This window comes from Paramacrobiotus metropolitanus, unplaced genomic scaffold (assembly GCF_019649055.1).
Source record: "Paramacrobiotus metropolitanus isolate TYO unplaced genomic scaffold, Prichtersi_v1.0 Parri_scaffold0000081, whole genome shotgun sequence".
Taxonomy (NCBI): Eukaryota; Metazoa; Tardigrada; class Eutardigrada; order Parachela; family Macrobiotidae; genus Paramacrobiotus; species Paramacrobiotus metropolitanus.
Genome location: NW_026570301.1, coordinates 442,075 through 461,532, shown reverse-complemented (window position 1 = coordinate 461,532; position 19,458 = coordinate 442,075). Strand labels below are relative to the sequence as shown.

The following is a 19,458-nucleotide window of genomic DNA, read 5'->3' as shown; positions in this document are numbered from 1 at the left end:
ACGCAACGTGAATCCGGCATTCAAAGTACTTGCGGCACGAGCAGCCATTGGACTGACGGTTGACCCTACCGACTACAAATCGCGAGTTTTCGGTCAGAAGGTCTTTGCTGCGAGATTGGGCCATTTTCCCACACAGAATCAGCTATTTTCGGACTTTACGAAGGGGAAAGTTCCGCCTGTGTACCGGGAAAAGGTTGCCAAACTTGGAATGCCGTCGAAACATCAGGAGATCGCGAGAAAAGCAAACGAAGGCTTGACGATTTGCAAGAAGCGATTCGATGATTGTAATCTCCATGAGATACATGAAGCACAGTACCAGGAGCGGCTCAATCGCATTCGAGACACCATGGACACGCCGTATATCGAGCCGAAAGATCGGGTCCATGACTACATCGAAGATCACCTGGTATGGAAGGGACCGAAACAGCCGACAACTTCCAAAGTTCCGAATACACCGGGCAGACGAGCTGCTCGAAATCAGAATATCCGGAATCAGTATGAGGACGCCAGACAACGATTGGCTGAAGATCCTCAAAATCGGAACTTGCAACGTGAAGAGAATGATGCACGACATCGTTTGGACGCGATCAAACGTTCACGACAAGGGAAAGGTCGCGGTCCACGAAACATCGTTTTACGAGTTCAAGCGGACGAGGACGTACCTACCGGATCAGCTGCACCAGTTGATCGGACTTCCGACAGAAATCAGCCGGGCTAAACTCGGAAACGTCCACCGCGAGACAGAGATGATGGAGATGGGTCGAACGAGATGATGGATCAGTAAAAACCGATCTGATAGGAGTTGTTACGGCTTATGTCGGCATCCCTATATATCGACTCATCTTAGTTAAGAGTAGCTACGGTACACTTGGCCGGCTCTCTAAATAAGGCGGAAGAGATGGATTGTGCGACGAGATGAACTTTACCAGGGAGGCAAGCTGAGATGAGCTTGAAAGCCGATGAAAAATGGCTAAGTTCCTCCATGACCTATGCTGAATTAACCTTACCAGATGATGTCGCACATCCATGATCAGAAAGATGATCTTACTAGGGAGGAAGCGAACTTCGCTTGTCTATATGACGTCCCTCCATGACTTAACCGGATCTCATTGTGAAGTCGTACAATTGATACGCATCTATTCCAAAAGTGAAGCAGTATTCCTAAGACGTACATTCGATACGCACCTTATTCCTAAAAGCTGATGTGATGAAAAGTCGCACGAAGATGCGCAGAGATGCTCAAGCGGAGTGAAGTTGCTCAAGATGGAGCGGAATGGGCCAAAGAGATGTGGAAAACGGTGGACAGGACCAGTGACCTACGCGAGTCAACGGAGGATCCTAGTCTACATGTTTCATTTAACTGCTTCTGTTGATCTGTTATAACTGTTGATCTGTTTATATGGAATAGTATTTTTATACAGATCTTTTTAATTCACATTGTGCATTTGGAATTATGTGATAAGAAGGAATAGAGAGAATTTGATGTTGTTTTTGTTTACGAGCGCGCGCACAGACCACCGATCGGAGCGAGACGGAATGGAATTAGCTTCGACGGAGCTCAGCCTCCCACCCAGAGGCATGTGAGGCGATGGCTCCCTTGCGTCCACCTTAGTGACGCTACTGGAGTTGGGGGAGTGCTTCGTTGCACTACGCACTGGGGATTCCCCGTGGAATTACCGTCTGTGGCGTGTCTCTTTTCTGATTGGCTGACGGCTGCTGTTCACTGTGTTCACTATGCGCTGTGCAGTTTACATATGAGATATTTGGTAGACGTTAGCTCACCGAGCATTGAACGTCAGTGTGTTGGTTTTCACGATAGAGAACGCTAATAAAGTGTATAACGTAGACTGGATATCGTGCGTTGTGCATTTCTTCCTCTAACACGTCACGTTCTACACTACACGGAGTCCTGTCAGTCTGGACTTCCGTCCTGGACTCATTCCTGGTCCACGGTGATATAGGGTTAATTTAACTATTGGCGTATGCCACCAAGATACTGTACTGTGCTATCATGAGTATCATCTGATAATTTTTATAAAGTTTTGTACGGTCATTAACAAACTAAGGAGAAAATTAATTTTTCGCTTTGATCCCGACAAAAATATTCGCTATTCAACTGGTAAGGAGGATACATCACCTTATGATTTCTTGATTTCGACAGTCTATATCTTGATTTCGACAGCCCGTTGCTGGGAGGGTTTTCGAAAATTCGAAAAAAGACGCTGAAGAACTATCAAAAACAAAATTTTAAGCCAAAATTCCGTGCGAACTCGAAGCCATATCGGAGCGAAAATTAGTGCAACGGATAGCGCGAGTCGTTGTCTTCCTGCTCACTTTGATGCCGACATTGTACACCATAACAGGAATATCTTTTCGGACTTGATAAATTATGTAAACCACTATCGCGTTGTTTGTCTTAACAGGTTTATTACAAGTTATTTTAACAGTTTTTTGCAGACTGACATTTTAGCTTTTGTCCAATCCGTAATTAAACGTAATATATTTTCAAAAGCGTGTTGTACGTTGTCGGCCTTAACTGAATTAAGACCGACAACGTAATTCTAATAATTAAAAAAAAATTAGCTAGCGCAGTTTTCACATTATCGGACAATATAAGTGGCTCTTTCTGTATGACTGAAAACGTTTATACAGGTCTTTACGACAAAAAGTGCACAACGGATTTGGTGAAAAGGCCATCTCGTTTGCGGCTTCGTTAGTAAAAACTTAGAAGGATTTCATATGGTGAATTTCGTTCTGATAGTCTTGCATGTTTTCTGGTGGAAGGTTAAGCCAGCTTCATAACACCGCTCACCTAACCAGTTATTCGCTGTTTGTAGTCATGCGTTTTTCGTATCCGACACTTCCGCAGCACTGGTCGACTGGCTGCATATTACGAGTTGGTCTGTACAAAGGATGTTGTATTTTCATATTTCTGAGTGTTAAAAATATGAAAATATTAGATAAACCTAAAAGAATCCAAGCGTAGAAACCAGTTTCCACTACAATTTAAATAATAACGAAGACGAGTCAGCCTAACTTTCGGCTTCATTATCACAAATTATTTCAAAGGTGCAAGATAAATTTCAGGGATATCAGTTTCCAGCGTATACTGCTACTATTGTGTGGACTCTGGTCCGGATTCTTGTTCAATTGCCGGGTACGGTGCACGCTGCGCACCAGTCGACTGCAACTGTCATCTGTCGCATACAATGTATGCAGGAACGATAATATCTCGTACTACAAATATTTGTGTTCGTGGCAGTCTCACTGTCAAAATTAATACGTAGTAGTGTGTTGTGTATTTATATAGGGTATTCTGTAGTCTGTACATATGATAAGTGCTACGAATAAATTAACTGCGTTATCCTTTTTGTATTCTCTAAGCACTACCTGCGTAATTTTTTCTTCTAAGAAATCCTTGGAGATTTTCACATAAGCATCCGCTTCTTCTGTTTTTATTATCCATAGATTTTCCTTTAGCACATATTCCGGAAAATCTGCAGTGCCCGGGCCCCGAATGCTTTACAAGGTACCGCAATTTACGTACACCTTATGGATGCTCAGTTGCACGTACCGACTGTTATAATATATGTTAACTATTAATTTTGTAATCCGTTCACGAGACAGGTGAAAAGTCAATATCGTATATTACAAGTTATGCAAATTACGAGGTTTGTACTCGTATCATTTATTCCCGACTTATGTATTCCCGACCCTTATGTCCATAGATTCATTTCATTCAGCCCACACTAGAAAAACACTGGATATACATTATAAAGGTCCAGCACTGACTAAAAAAAGGATATCTACTTTAAGCTACTTTCGGCAGAACGTAAAATAAGTGCAATAAATGCTCTGCGTGCTGACTTTCTAGTTTCGCCGTTGAGTGAATTGCGTCATGGAGGTGTGGAGCGATGTCACTCGATTAGTCCATAAGTTCGGCGGCGGTCTGCTACTGACTGGTATGTTGATCATAAGCTTCCTGTGCGCCGAGAGGGTATTCGTACCTCTCCGTCTTTTCCACTTCCATATCACCCGTCTTGTCGGCCGTCATTATGCCTTGTCCGTTATATTCGGCGTCATCAGTGCCGTGGCCTTGGTGGCGATACTGCAGCAAGTGTGGAACTATGTCTGTGAAATATTCTTGTCCCACTACGACAAGGACCGCATTTTCCTGTACACCGTCCGACATTCCCAGTGGGTGAAGTCGAGGAAAGAAATAAAAAACCTCCGCTAGATACCGTTATTCTCGATAGAGGTGTCGCTGAGTCATTAATTCAAGATGTCCAGGAGTTTTTGGATAGCGCAGCATGGTACCAGCGGAAGAATGTCCCGTATCGGCGCATATACCTGTTTCACGGCCCAACCGGCACCGGCAAAACCAGATTCATAATGGCGCTAGCTGGGTATTTCAACCGGAGCGTCTGCCTGCTTAATCTCCGTGATGGGACGTTAACGGATAACGTGTTGCTGCGATTGATGGACGATGCGCCAGCGGATGCGGTTATTCTAATGGAGAATGTGGATACGGCATTTGGTGATCCTGAGGGCGTCGGCCTGGCCGTTCTGCGACTACTGAATGCCCTGGATGTGGGACAGTTAAAAAATGGACGATTGATCTTTTTGACGGCCAACAGGCTCGACCGGTAAGGCTATAAATGTGACCAAACGTCGATTTATAACATTACAAATTACTAAGAAAAACAGAAAAAAAACTGGAGGGAAGTAGAAATTCGGCGCACTTACATACTTTTTAGCCTACTGTAAAAACGATGCCTTGTCTGCGATGAATATTTAAAGGTCGTCTGTTTACGTGATTATATACACGGCAGAGTTTTATCAGCAGACAGAAATTACCATTTTCAAATTAATCCAATAATATTATAAGTGTTTACATCGATATATTATTGCTTTAGTGTGGCTGCAGCGCTTATTAGTCCTCAACACACGCACATCGACCACTATCAACTCTTTGACTACGTCACCGTTTACCAGGTGGAACAGATGTACCGCCGCTTCCATCGCCAGTGCACTGATGATCAAGTACAGCAGTTTCTGAAGACGGTTTTTGACCGTCCCGAACCCAAAATTAGTCCGGCTCAACTGCAGGCCCTATTTATCTCATACAAGCGCAATCCGGCGGAAGTAATTCAGGGCGTTTCAGCACTGTTTTCTTAGGAGGAATAACAAGAAAATTTAATTGTGTCGCTATTCCACAAATGCGCACTAATAAATATGTAGCGTAAATTGTGCTTTTGCGGTACTTTGACCGATATTTGTGTCTTGTACTCATGCCGATAGCTATAAAGTTTCGGTTAGACCGATCTACATACGACAGGCTTTTCTGTTATGGCCCATGAGCACAAAATTTATTGCGAAACGAGTAATTAGCTTCTTATTGTTCATCGCCGCGTTTTGCAGTTTAAGTTTTTATGCGATCAATATTTTCTACCGCCATTTGCAGTTTTGAATGCAACCACAGCGTAAACATTTATTTATTGCTATTCCTGCCTTCATCTTCTTTAAAATAAATCTAGCTGTACATTTTCATTCGTACAATCATGGCACAAATTAAGCACCGATTATGCTAAACAATTTCCCTATTTGGCCAGTACGCCGGGATGTGCAGCCCAGCCTTAATTTGTACCGGAAGAAATCGGCTTTCCATTACAAACTTTCCCACGTCTGGAGTAGGCGTTCGCAAACCGAACTGATCGGTATGATGACTGTGTTCGTATAGCTACAAGCCTAAAACCAGTAACCACAAATCACAATTTATAACTAAGTATTCCGTAAATATACTATATCTAATACACGTACTGAATTTATAAATGTACTGCTGCATTTGTTTGGCAATGGTCATCGTTTCGCCAAATCTATTATTAACGAAAAGCGTTACCCAAGCAGGTATGACTGAATATCAAAAGAAGTGCTCTTACACAGTAGAGAGGTATTATCAGCCCAACCATTCCCAACAAAAGAAATTAAATAAATCAACTTCCTGCAGTCACTTTTAAATGGACCAAAATAGAAATTGCATTTCCAATGTATTTTCCAGATATTACAAGATATTTTAGATATACTGGATGGCCATGGATCAAGCTTGATTAGTAGTACTTAATTATAACTTCGGGTGCAAATTGTTTAATAAAAACACGCAAGAACTTACTAAAGCTATTAGGTACACGGTACACCAGCAGTAAGTCGCTGTAACTCCTGTAGGGACTGGGAATTGACTGCGCAACGATCGACTACAGAAAAGCCAGAAAGCAGTTATGTGCTACTGCTTGCCATAATTTCTCAAATTTGCTCTTCTCTTTAAAGATATTCTCAAGTTTCTTTCTCATCAAAGGCTTTCTGACGTTTTAACACATCGTACTAAATATTTAAAACCATATTTGGGGTCCCGAATTCGAAATAGAAGAGAAAAGGACTCTGCTGAGAAAACACACAATAACGCGTGTCTGTCACCATGGCAGCCGCCCTCCCGTGAGCGAGAAATGTAAGTAACTTGGTTGATGATTTATTTTAATACGCATTTCATGGTGAGCAGAACATGCTATTACCGAAGTGTGTAAGGACGCGGGCAGTCGGTTCAATTTTTGACTACAATAATGTCTTGAATGTCATACGTGCTCGGTGCTGCGCAAGAGCGACTGCGCGTGTTTGATCGTGCCCGTAATTTAGGTTACCTCACTGAGGTTCATTGCCAGTCTCTGTGCTGCTCATTTTACGGTCAGAATGTCAGATGACTCAGATCATACTTGCACAGCACCGCAAAACACCAGGACTTCTATGTTGTGAAGCACTTTTTATCCACAGTAATTGTCCGCTATCGATATGCCTTGTGGTTGACGGTGTCAGTGAAAATGGAAACAAAATCGGCTGGAATCCGTTCTTTTTCTGCTGGCGACCTTGTGATGTCCTGCGATCCACTGGTGTGGATGCTGAAAAGGAGCGCCTACAAAACACACTGTGCCTACTGCCTTCGAAAAAGCCCAGAATTACGCACATGTTCGGGATGCCAACTGCACCGTTACTGCAATTCTGCTTGCCAGGTACGGTGCTTACGTATTACAGATAGCTTTCTGTAAAACAGCAGTGTAGGTATAAAATCGTAACAATGGCGAATACGCATGCTGGTATGAGTGCGCCTTTGCAACTCACTTATTAAAAGCGTTACCAATGGTCTGGCTGGATGTAGACCGCCGACTGGAAGGTGGAACACAAGCTGGAATGCGCTATGCTTAAGGATCTCGTTAGCACAGATCCGTTGGGTACAGTGAATGCCCTATTAAAAGCGGGCTTACCAGCGGGTTCCCTGGCAGCGAACACCACCGCCCTTCCGCCGCCCCCACCCGTAGACCTCTTCACGTTCAGCGCGGTATCTTCGGATCTGACCGGGAAATTGGCTAATAAAATCAAGGTAAGTAAATAACGGTCCTCGGGACGTTTTAGGTTAAGTGTAAGCTCGTGTTACTCAAAACTCATGTCATGGAGGAATGAGGATCCATCAGGCGATAGTGCGGAAACGTAACGCGATATTTTTGAAACGTCTTCGATCCCGCTTGACAAACAATCGCTTGTGTTGCATTTACTCGGACGCAGATCAGAATGATACGAAACGAAATTTTTTCTTTTATAGTTTGGGCTGTTTTGTTTTTCTCCGTATTTGTATACTATGTTTTTGATTTGATAAATAAAGTGAGAAAGAAGCAGAATGGTTGTTGCTTGTTTCTGGAATATTTTTAGGTTTGAAAAACGAGTTGAATGCTTTGTGGTTGTAAAAAGATCATTTAATTATTTATGCGCAGTATCGTGCGGTGATGAAATCTGAATGAGAATTTCTTGTGTAAATTACAAATGCGTTTGAAGTACAGTATTCTCTATGATGTGGAAGTTCGAATACTCTTGAAATGGTGTGATCTTGTTAACACTGCTATGGTTCTCCAGAAGAATACGATGATAGACATCCCGGGGATTGGTCCCAAATCTGTCAAAGATATTCTGCTCACGTTCCCCACAAATCCATCGCAACCGCGAGCCGAACGGATGGTGCAGTTTATGCAACCAAAGTAAGCTGAAACTCCATGCTGGTGTGCCACGTCTTTAGCGGTTCCTCCATTGTAGTGTGGATTCGAAAAATTCCACAACATTCGGTATTCCTAGCCCGGACATAATGACCTACTGTGGAATGCTCATGTATAACGGTGTGGATATTTTTGATTCGCCTGATACTACGGTACCGATCGGTAGAGCGGTGTATGCGCAAGCACCGGTGGGACGAATGACGCCGGTGTGCATGGATATCAATGTGGAGCTGAACCGCCGCGGTCGACGGTTGGTTATTCATGCCGTGGAAGACATTCCGCAGTATACTGGGCTTCGCGATGTGAGCCTTACTGTCACTATGCGCAGCGCGCACTGACTAACACTTCGTCGACCGTCATAACCTCGACCGTTATGAGCGCGATGGCTAAGAATACTAGGAATCTGGACACATAAGAAAATTATTATACCCTTAGATTTTCATGATGGGTCGACATTTGGCTTAGTGACGATCGACGAATTTTCATCGACGAATAGCATGTCACCTATTTTCGAGTACTTTGAATTTTCCCGTATTTTTTTCATTGCACCAGTAAAGGTACTGTACTGTAGCCGCTCGCACAAGTGGCACCACTGACAGATCCGGCCGTTGCCTTCTCCCTGCACACGCTGCACTGAACAGGGAGCATTGTGGGTCTAAATATCCGTATTCCTCACTCGGCGGTGCAAATTGTGCCGGCGGCTACAATAATTCCGAAGTCGTTAACGGGTCGTCCAGGTTTGCTGATTTCTAACAAACCCATTTTTTTCTGAAATGAAAAAATTTTGAGCGTTACTTTCAAGTCACATTCTTTTCTTATTTCAAGCTTTTTATGTTAACGTACCGGTATACCTATCTGCACTCTTTAGGTGACTGAAAACGAGAAAGTGAAATTACATACCATTTACTGTTGTAATGTAATTAATGTTCTTCTAGTTGCGCTACAGCGAAATGGAAGAAGCATTTTGTATGACGCGAGCCGAGCGGCGTGCAGAATTTGAAGGACGCCACAAATATCCGTGTACTTGTCGCAGATGCTCGGAAGAATATGTGCGTTATCAGCATCTTGCAGACAAATATTGGCACTTGTAGCGTAACCAGACCTGTGTATTTTTAGGATGCCGACATCAACTCACTGAAATGCGTGACGGTCGGATGTACCAATCGGATTCCGAGCGACAGCCGAGCACTGGCACCTTGCGCGGAATGCGGCGCCCTCAACGGTCACCGATTGAAGCAGTTTCGCGGTTTCTTGCAGCAGCACGAGGCCATTAAGACAAGCCAGCCGCGGGAGCAACACGAGGCCATGATCATGCAGCTCTGCAAGGAGATGGACGCTGCCGGCATCCTGCAGCCCGATGCGCACTTCCGATTTATCTGCGGCTGGAAGTTAGCGGAGAAGCACTACAATGAAAACCGCTTTGCAGATGGCTGGAAGATGATGAGGGAGTTTGTGACCTGTGTCAGGTAACTTTGGGCACTTCCAAACCGTAAATTTCTGGCTAAAGCGATTTAATGTACCATGCTTTAACAATTGATGTTCCGGGGTTACTAAATTTTCGTAATTCATTCGGGAGGATGACACTATTTCGGGGACGAGAGGTTTTAAAAGGTTTTCGTTGCTGATTGATCTTCCTCAAAATCCTGGCGCAGCTGCATATTAGCTACGAAAAACACGAGAAGCTTTTCGTGTGAAAAATCCGCAAAGTTCCCGAATGTTGAGCAAAAATCGTGCAAAAAGTTACAAAAAACGCGAAATTTTTTTGAAAACCTGCTGCAAGGCAATTGAGTTCCCGGTACACAATTTCAGGGGTGAACTCAATAACTTCATAAAGGTATGGGAGGGGCCTGTATTTCGGGAAATCCAGCTCTTTAGAGGTGGGAGGGGGCATATACTGATATGATAAAATACGTTAGTTGCATAATGATTTAAATGAAATTAGTTTAGACGACTGCAACTTGCAGTCGTAATATTTATCCTTCATTCCTGGTATTATTGTCCTCAGGAACGTTTGTCCAAAGTATGCTGATATGCGCGCCTTTTTGCTGGTTTCCGCTGCGAAGTTTACCGCAGAAGCGTTGGAGAATCGAATTCTACATGGCGTCAGCAAGCTCTCGAGGCCGGCTAAGCAAGAGCTCGATACTTTGGCTCGTCAAGCGTGCTGCAGCATCGTGGATATTGGTAACGAAGGAAAGGATATTTTTGCTTTGTTATTCGGTGAAGATTCAACGGAAGCCCAGATGAGCCATAATGCGATGGAATACGTGATTTCGGCGGTGTGTCGTATTCGGCAGCATTTCCCCGATAACAAGTAGCTTACAGATTTTTCTGTTTTGCTGATACCAACGCAGTGCTAGTAGTTTCCGATTTGCAACCTTTTGACCACTTTTTGTTATTTTACTTAATCGAATTTCGTCGCAAATACAGTCACGTTTCATTATAAACCTGTCTCCTGTACGTGCATGGAGACAGGTAGCCGTGTTATGGCAAATTAATGTTGCATTTATCAATTGTTAATACATGTACGCTGTGTTCTCTTATAAACAAAGCTTCGGTTTTCATGGTTGATATCATAATATACAGTATCTCGTTGCCGGCATTTGTATCCGGCACGATAAATGCACCGCTGAACTGTACAACTGTGCGGTATCGAATAAGTCGGTGAAAGTCGGCACCGCTAAACATGCGCATGGATAGCATGGCTCATCGTCACAAATAATTTCCTTTAAATTGGTTTTTCGTTCTTTTGGAGGAGGTCATTTTCTGTGAAATGATAAGTATGTCTTCTATCAGGTAACCAACTTAAGAAATTCACCTCAGTCATAAAGGGGGTGATTACGATTTAGCTTTTCATCATTCAAAGTTATGACGTTTAAATTTGTGACGGTTTTACGAAAAAAAAATGCTCATCTACACTTACATACAGATACAATCAGTACAGAACAGTGGGCACTGTAGGTCATCAGCGCCTGGCACACTCAGTTATTCGGAGATAACGATTGTGCTGTGCACAAAGGACCCACTGACAGCGGATTGCTGAGCGCAGTACAAAACAGCACTGGAATGATTTACTCGTACGTATCATATCTTCCCGGCTGTGTTGCAAATCAAACACAAAAATTATTTATCGGAATACAATTCTATCATCAATTTTTAACATGCTGAAATCAATAATTTTGATCGTGCACTGTACGTACTACAGCATCATCATTCAGCAATAATGACTGCACGTGGCAAGTAAGTAAACGGCTATGTCTATTGCTGGCGACAAGGTACTGTTTGGCTGATTCGAAGTAAACAAGACACTAACTAAATACAGGTCCTGTATTTAGTGAACCAAGCTGTGATGTTGTACTTCCAGTGAAAAAGTTAAAATATAAGTGGCAAAATTCGGGGGTTTGCTGGCTCTATAGGGCGGTCATTAATTCGATAAAATCCACCAGTAGTACTAGTAGCGTTAGTAGCAGTGTACAACAGTAGTGTTAGGCGGTAGATGTGAAACGACCAACCATCGCTATCTGTACTTTGTACAGCCATTAATCTTTCTTGTAGTGAAAATAACGATTTCTTGTCATAGGTAGTGGCACCAGCGTTGGACATCAACGTTTTGTCCATTTTTTAGCAGCCCAGATCTGGGCATTCGGATGCTGCCATTATAAAAACTTTCAGGCCAACGCGTAGGAGTATTTATTGTTATTTCGCTGTAGAACGTTTCACTGTAAAACGACACAGATGAATGCAAAAACATTGTTCTGTAATGTGAGAAAGCGAACGTCTCTGTAGTTGTCGACGCAGTTGGTAACAAAAGCTATTTATCGGCACACTAGTATCGATTGGTATCCTGTACTCTTGTGAACCAAAAGCTACCGTGACGCCTAAACCATCAGGCTTATATACGCAAGCAAACACTTCCCTTGGTGTCGTAGGTTTAAGGATAAGAAAATTACACCTACTCTGGGCCTGTGTATGCTACACATCAACGAAGACGGCAACTGACCGCCGACCAGTGACAGCGGAAAGCGTAAACGCCCCTTGGATTCCATTTATCTGGGTTCCATGCCACGGCATCATCGAGCAGATCATCGCGGACATCCAGGAGTTTTTTGACACGGCGGAATGGAATGCGGACTACGGTGCACCTTATCGGGCAAGAAAGAAAGGAAAGGTCAAGAAGAAAATACTGCTGCTGTCAAGAAAAATGTTGATACTTACCTGACGTTGAGCGGACTACTGAAAGCGGCAAGTTTAGCAACTCTGTGCTGGGTATATATCTAGTTTTGTAGTATCCAGTGCTTCTCTAATAATCATCTGTATTGCGAATGTGTTATAACAATCGACTAAAATATAATATTACATTATTTATGCGCAATACTGGTTTGGGTGCAGTATTTTATAGCATCGTGTGCAAGCACAGCGTTGCTGTCATGACTCATGCTCAACACTTATCATTCTGTTGTTAGTCTATTAGTCTATTATTAAAATTTTATTGCCCGAACGGACAGCAATCGGTCTTGTGAATCTGTATATGCAGTTATGCACATTACACAAAATGTCTTACGGGCAGTGCTGCCTATCAGACACAAAATTATCGATCCCTGTGGCAATTCACCAAGTCTGCAATCGGGCAGGGTGCAAAAAGTGGCAGTGGCACCTGCACTGGCAGCTTACTGGGTACACTTGGCAACTGGCAACTGCAAAGATATCATGTTCTCTAATGCAGTAAAAAGGCTTATAAGACGGCGTTCATGGTTCTGTACGAGTAGTCAAAAAGAAACCACCTGTTCTGACGACTTCGAACTGCTGCGCAGAAGGAATACTCGTACGAGTCGTACTGCGCTGTCGATAGTGAACGGCAGGCACAAAAAAGAAGCTGAGTGCCAGAGTGATGTGAAAAATTGCTACGTGGAAGTACATACATTGAAGCGCATTGCCCGGATCGGTGCTTATCAAACCAGAATCAGGAACAGTAAATAACGGTACAGTACAAGCTGTTATTGTTCTCGACTATCCCATCATAGAGTCAGGACGGCAAGTGGGCAAAATGCCCGCTACATTTCCGGCTTGAGCTGGACATCGGCGCAGAAACAAACAATACGAGCTCGCATCAAGGCAACTGTCTTCCAAAAAATTGTAGTTGGCCAGCGGATGCAGTTTGGGTCTCTCCTTGCTACACGAATGGTAAGCTAAGCCGGCATACAAACATATATCAAATTTTACTAATTGGGCTTGGCACGGTATAATCCTTGTCAACACAATCTTAATTGACAGATTCATACAGGATGCTACCATTTTGACGACCGTGCTCTTACACATATTCATAAAAGAAGTTTACCAACACTGAGCGCTGTGCTAAATCAAGTATTCGGTACATCAATTGCTACACGGTATTGTAATAATCGTATCATTTGTATGTATCCCGTAATGCTATCTAACTGCTCGACTAAAATATTTACATTCCCGATAACACTGTTTACGCACGATATTAACTGGGTGCAGTATGCAGATGCTATAGCAGTCGCATCTGTGCTAGCAAAGCAGTGCTTCATGTTTAACCAATACCGCACTCATTTTGCTGTTTACTGTTAGTATACAAGAAAGCCCCTTGAGTACAACGTTGGTTTTAAGTTATCACTAACTTACACTTACCACTGACAAATGAACGGTTACGTTTCGCAGTAAACAAGGTAGGGTACATCGAGAGTTCTTCGAATTGTTATGCTAGCCTCGATATCTGATTGACGGGCGAGAGTCGTTCCACTTGTTTTTGTTTCAACGATTAAGTTTGGAGATTGTGCGTGGAAATGCTATAAGTGTATTGTGCACAGTCCCTTCTCATGTCAACTGAGACAAGTTCTTTATTTGATCATATTTACTGGGTGCTGCACATTACAGCGCGTATTGTAAATAATTAATACATCTGACTGAGGAAAGAACACGCTCAAAACGAAGAAATCCGATCTGCCATCATAAAGCGGTTGGAGATGGTTTTTTGCAGTGTTGTTCCAGCACTCACCTTGCATTTGTCCAATGAAACTTTGATGAATAAGTGGTATTTACGTAGTTCATCTTGGGCTGTGCTCTTGTAAGTAACGTTTCCGGAAAATAATGTGTATGTAGTGCATATAAAATATGCATATGTCGGTACTTCTATAAATACAACATAAATCCACATGTCTTTTCTGTACCAACGAGGCTCACAGTTACTATTGCTTTGATAACAGATTTATAGTGCAGTGCTGGTCGAATTATAATTATATTGTGTTGTGAAATCACGGTAACCGGCAGCCTTATAGGTGAAAATTTGAAATTATTTTCCTAGTTGAATCTCATTTGATACCCTTGCACGTTTTCTGGTGGCAAGTTGAGCCAGTTTTCTGTTCATGACTCCGCCCACTTTACTAGCTATTCGCTGTTTGTGTCATGCGATTTCCGTACGAAGCATCCTTACTTCCGCAGCGCAGCTCCACCGGCAGAAGTTAGCATTTGGTCTGTAGACTGTATTTACTAGTATGCATTATTAAAAATACGGTGAAAGTCGTCATAATTCGAATAATCCAAAACGTAGAGACTATGTCCTATGTCTGAGTTATTTGGGTTTCCAGTTGAGTTGTTCATGGACTTCGTCATGGCGTTGGACGGCTTGCTTCGAGGATTCAATAAGATCAGCGGCGGCCTGCGACTGGCCGGTTTGCTGATCGTGATCTTCCCGTATGTGGACAAGCGGTTGTTACGGCACTTCAACTTTCACATCAGCGATTACATCAACGGCATTGCCGGCACCAATTCTGTCGTGTCTACCATCTTTGGCGTCCTGAGTGCCGTCACCCTGGTGGCGGCGCTGCAGTGCGTGTGGAATTATGGATGGAAGGTGCACCAGTCTCACTTTACAGTGGCCTGGAAAGTTCCGTGGCAATCCGTGCCACGGTCCAATGTACGGTCTGATTCTGGACTGGTATCAAGAACACAAAGGACCACGACATGTCGGCCTGCAGAGCTGTTATTGGCAGGGCAAAAAGAAACCCCGAAATAGCGTTTGTGAGTTTCTTACCGACACCGGAAAGCATGTATTCCAGTAAGTTTGTGTAAATATTTATCGCGTGCAAGTTTTAGGATTTTTTAATTAGTTGTTGGTTGGAGCGTATGGTGCAGGTAGCGTATACATCCAATGAAAACTGAAACTCCTGGTTTCGCGCACTCCGAATTACTGTAGCCGCCCGCACAAGTTAGACCACAGAGTCAATATACGGGAAAAGAGCGTAGCAAATATACCTACTCTAACCGGGCAAAATGCGCGGCTTTTTGACTACGTTCTCAGACGTTCTAACAGTTTTCCAAGAAAAAATAATCACTGACAATCAAATGGTTGCTTGGTACGGCAGCCGTGCATTTTGCCCGGTTAGAGTAGGTATATTTGCTGTGCTTTTTCCCCGTATACCGACTCTGTGGTCTAACTTGTGCGGGCGGCTACAGTAAAACAAACAAATAACACTTTGAACGTATTGTCTTGCACCACGTCAGGCTTTCATCTGGTATTCGAGAAACTCTGATCTACAGTCTGTAGAAGATACGTAATTAAAACCGAGGTCAAATCGAAGCCAGTTTTATCGCCTTTTTCCAGATCAAATAGAATTTAAGACAATTTGAAATTCTTTTTTTATTCCTTGACTGCGCTACATGCCGTGAACGCGTTTTTATGCTTAGCGCGTTTACGTGCTATTATTTAATGTTTACAGCATCGGTTGAAGACAACAAGATAACCTGAGGTTTGGTGTACGTTATCGTGCTTAAACTTCCTGTGTGTTAATGTACCCATCTTATCTCTGTAACCGGAAGTTGCAAGCACAAACGGTTTCGTGCCAATGTACCGCATACATACCGGGAAATATTGTTCCATATTCTTCATTATAGAAAGCGCCTCTGCATTATACAAATTATTTTGCCGTGCGCTAAAACGCAGTGCAATCAGTTGTCTCGGCGGTACGTGAAAGCGCAATTTCAGTGGATTTACAGAGTATACGAAATTATTACCATATCACCATGTGTCTGTGAATCTGTTGACATACCGCTTCTCTTTAATACACAGTGTGATAATAAATAATGCTCAGATTCAGACATTCGGGTATCTTCCAACGCCTATGTAGGTTTTTTGTGCATTATGCGCAGTAGAAACGACTGGTAACGTGTGTCATCACGATCCGGAGCTTATCTATGCTCTGAATGGTCAAAACAACTATTAGGACTGTCAAATATCAGCAGCCCGTTTGTATCTGCGGCACGACTGCTGCGCACGTATCGGCTACTCATCTTTCCGCTATGACTAAGAGAAAAAAATTGAAAAATTTTCCCACCAGTGATAACGGATACACTCGTAGAAATAAACACCAAATCTGACAGCACCGTGAATTCTGCAATAAATTGGCCTTCAGTGCCGTTCACTACCATGGACAACGCAACATAACAAGCGCAAACTTATTAAGAAAAATAATTTCACATAGCTTAATGACATGTAATATTAATATTTTCTTCATGTGTAATAAATTTGCTAATTAGGTGCTAAAAAAACCAGGTGCGCAATTACTAATTAGTGGCAGATTCGCTAATTAATTAGGTGCTAAATGTCCTAATTAGGCGTGACTGACTAGTTAGATCATCAAACTTTCGCTCAATTACTAATTATTAAGTTAATTAATTAAACCTTATTATCTTAAAACTTAATGACGAAGTACAGTAAGTACAGCGTAATTACATACAGTTTAATGCAGCCTGGATCACTACGAACGTTTATTAGCAGCGCAGGATAATTTTAAAGAGTTGACAAGCGGTCATGAATGTAAGCGCGAATTATAAAACCGAGCTCAACAGCTCGGTTTTCCAATTCAGCAACTGATTCTCCATCTGACCAATGCGCGCAGCGTTATCAGTGAATCTGTCTGACACACAAATCAGTGCGTGAGTTGTTGCGCACTCGAGAGTTTTGCCTTGATACAATTCGCATCAGAGTCCCAATACGTGGTAATATTTGACAGCAACTTATACCGCACGTATTCGAGATACCGCGCTGCAGAGCTCCGTTTTTTAACATACCCGTTCTTATCTCTATGAATCATAGCTTATGCACCATGGTGCGCTGCACTGGCCGTATACCAGCCAACAGAGAAAGATGTCTGACTCTTCGTAATGTAAGCTTTGGAGATTAGGTATGAGGGAAAGAAAATCACTCTGGAACGAGGACAGGAAAGCCTCAGTCTCACCACGACCGGCTCCGACACCACCGTCTTCCGGAAAATGAAGGACGACGTGCAGCGATTCCACGCGATAAAAAGCCAGAACCACACTTTTGTGTATACCGTCCAGGATTATAAATGGGTGAAGCCGACCAAAGGAATTATAAAACGTGCACTGGACACCGTTAGTCTGGATTATAGCATCGCCGAAGAAATAATCAATGATGTCCAAGAGTTTCTTGACAACGCCGAATATTACAAGCAGAAGCATGTTCCGTATCGACGCCGCTATCTGTTCCACGGCCCAACCGGCACCGGCAAGACCAGCTTTGCCACAGCGCTAGCCGGATATTTAAACCGGGATATCTGTGTTATCAGTCTCGGTGATAGAACGTTAACGGATGACGTATTGCGGCGCCTTGTGGACGATGCGCCGAGGGATGCAGTTATTTTGATAGAGAATGTGGACGCGGCGATCGATAATGTGGCCGACACTAACCTGACCTTTCGAGGACTGTTGAATGTTGCGGATGGAGTAGGATTATCTGATGGGAGAATTATCGTTCTGACCACCAGCAAGCTTGACCGGTAAATAATAATTTTATTCGACCATCATACTAAAAAGCCATTTAAATAATTTAACTACAGCCTTTTTCCTACTTTGGTTCAAACTTTATACTGTAGCGAGTGTGGTCATATGCGCACTGTGCTTGCTGTACTGGTTCAGTACTACTGCTCCCCACTGATTTTAAACCTGAATAGATGTATTTATGTGAATGCAAAGAGCGAGGCATTCTCATTCTGTGTAAAGGTGCGTATAAGCCACACCCCTTTTTTCTGTTTCTGAACCGGAAAATAGGAAACAAACTATACATTGCCATTACTTAAATTCAACTAAATTTGCTTGTTATTATTATTAATATTATATAATGGCCGGATTCAAATCGAGTTTACACCTACTCTAGTCTATTTAAGATCAAAAAGTTGTCCAATATTTTATGAACAAACTTTCGTAATAGCCACATAATGTTTAGTGTGGACAAAACGCTGATCGATTCCGGGCGCATTGATCACCATCAGCTCTTTGACTATGCCACCAAGTTCCAAGTGGAGCAAATGGACCGTAACTTCCATCGCCAGCAGAACTTCCGTATCTTCCGTAACTTCCATCGCCAGTATACTGACGAACAAGTGCAACAGTTTCTGCAAGCCATTTTCCAGCACTCCGAAAATCCCCAAATTAGTCCGGCACAAATTCAGAACTTGTTTATCGCATATAAACACCGTCCGTCTGAAGTAATTGCGGGTGTTCCTTCACTGTTTGAATAGGTGCGAACCCGCAGAAATTGTTTACCGAATTATGAATATTTTGTTATATTTATTTATTCTTTCATTGTATGTGTGATTACCGCATGATGTGATTTTTTATTGCGATCTCCGGACCGTTGTTTGTGGTGCAGTTAGCGCACAGTCTTTGAGGAGTATGTGAAGTAATTTGAATTACTGTAATAATCGCCGCGCTGTTCAGTTCGCCATATTGCCACATTGTTCAGTTACACAAGGTAACTCTTATTATTTTATAAAATCATTTGTTGCCACTTTATGTGATTTTGCAATGCATATTCGCAAGTACACATACCAACATAGACATAACTATATAAAATTATAAACATATCATTTCTCGTTATGGTGTGTTCAATCTCCGTAATGGCCTAACTAATAGTAACAAAACCGAATAACAATCGAACGCCATTCAACGGTCGTTGTTTGGGAAGCACTGTGCAGCGTTTGACTTTGCGCACTTCTACCATTATTTCTGTAACTAAATTTTATGTCTAGATGCCATAGCAAAGATATTGTTTGCGCCAAAAAAGAGGCATTATGAATCATGAAGTTTATATAGAAAATTCACATCAGCACTTTTGAGTATTATGAACCATGGGTCCATGACACGGTACCAAAAATTCTGCGCAGAAAACTAAAAAGGCTACAGTAGACAAAAGTTAAATAAAATACCACGCGACAGATATCTGCACTTACAGTATAGCGTCGTAATTGAACGGCCATAACAAAAAATTATTTCGTTCCGCTGGACAAATACGAAATGTGATCCAATACTATTTCGTACTGGTAAGTAAAAAATG

At 42.6% G+C, this 19,458-nt stretch overlaps 3 protein-coding genes across 5 annotated transcripts; all 3 read left to right on the top strand.

The window, feature by feature from the left end:
* Window positions 1-3,898: 3,898 nt before the first annotated feature.
* LOC129595700 (mitochondrial chaperone BCS1-like) lies at window positions 3,899-5,203 on the top strand. Its single transcript, XM_055492780.1, has 3 exons — window positions 3,899-4,197; window positions 4,257-4,646; window positions 4,917-5,203. The coding sequence occupies exons 1-3, from the start codon at window positions 3,899-3,901 to the stop codon at window positions 5,176-5,178; spliced, it is 951 nt and encodes a 316-aa protein (XP_055348755.1). The 3' UTR covers window positions 5,179-5,203.
* A 1,384-nt stretch (window positions 5,204-6,587) lies between these two features.
* Window positions 6,588-10,532, top strand: LOC129595674 (uncharacterized). The gene is made up of 7 exons (XM_055492753.1): window positions 6,588-7,058; window positions 7,205-7,426; window positions 7,954-8,075; window positions 8,131-8,392; window positions 9,026-9,139; window positions 9,207-9,556; window positions 10,096-10,532. Exons 1-7 carry the CDS (start codon window positions 6,870-6,872, stop codon window positions 10,403-10,405), a joined length of 1,569 nt encoding a protein of 522 aa, XP_055348728.1. The 5' UTR covers window positions 6,588-6,869; the 3' UTR covers window positions 10,406-10,532.
* Window positions 10,533-13,627: 3,095 nt separating this feature from the next.
* On the top strand, window positions 13,628-18,826 carry LOC129595659 (mitochondrial chaperone BCS1-like). Of its 3 annotated transcripts, none has more exons than XM_055492732.1 (4): window positions 13,628-13,774; window positions 14,693-15,162; window positions 17,288-17,902; window positions 18,349-18,826. In XM_055492732.1, exons 2-4 carry the CDS (start codon window positions 14,948-14,950, stop codon window positions 18,641-18,643), a joined length of 1,125 nt encoding a protein of 374 aa, XP_055348707.1. In that variant the 5' UTR covers window positions 13,628-13,774; window positions 14,693-14,947; the 3' UTR covers window positions 18,644-18,826. The 3 variants fall into 3 exon arrangements, with proteins under 3 accessions (XP_055348707.1, XP_055348705.1, XP_055348706.1); XM_055492730.1 differs by lacking the exon at window positions 13,628-13,774 and adding an exon at window positions 13,839-14,172; XM_055492731.1 differs by lacking the exon at window positions 13,628-13,774 and having other exon boundaries at window positions 14,196-15,162.
* The last annotated feature ends 632 nt before the right edge of the window (window positions 18,827-19,458 follow it).

Excerpts from the sequence above, each read along its gene's own strand:
- LOC129595659 (XM_055492732.1), top strand. The coding sequence starts at position 14,948 with ATGGATGGAAGGTGCACCAGTCTCACTTTACAGTGGCCTGGAAAGTTC. Across the intron at positions 15,163-17,287 it reads ACCGGAAAGCATGTATTCCA|GTATGAGGGAAAGAAAATCA; the intron begins GTAAGTTTGTGT and ends TTTGGAGATTAG. Across the intron at positions 17,903-18,348 it reads ACCACCAGCAAGCTTGACCG|TGTGGACAAAACGCTGATCG; the intron begins GTAAATAATAAT and ends CATAATGTTTAG.
- LOC129595674 (XM_055492753.1), top strand. The coding sequence starts at position 6,870 with ATGGAAACAAAATCGGCTGGAATCCGTTCTTTTTCTGCTGGCGACCTT. Across the intron at positions 7,059-7,204 it reads ACTGCAATTCTGCTTGCCAG|ACCGCCGACTGGAAGGTGGA; the intron begins GTACGGTGCTTA and ends GGCTGGATGTAG. Across the intron at positions 9,557-10,095 it reads GAGTTTGTGACCTGTGTCAG|GAACGTTTGTCCAAAGTATG; the intron begins GTAACTTTGGGC and ends TATTGTCCTCAG.
- LOC129595700 (XM_055492780.1), top strand. The coding sequence starts at position 3,899 with ATGGAGGTGTGGAGCGATGTCACTCGATTAGTCCATAAGTTCGGCGGC. Across the intron at positions 4,198-4,256 it reads TACACCGTCCGACATTCCCA|AGGTGTCGCTGAGTCATTAA; the intron begins GTGGGTGAAGTC and ends TATTCTCGATAG. Across the intron at positions 4,647-4,916 it reads ACGGCCAACAGGCTCGACCG|TGTGGCTGCAGCGCTTATTA; the intron begins GTAAGGCTATAA and ends TTATTGCTTTAG.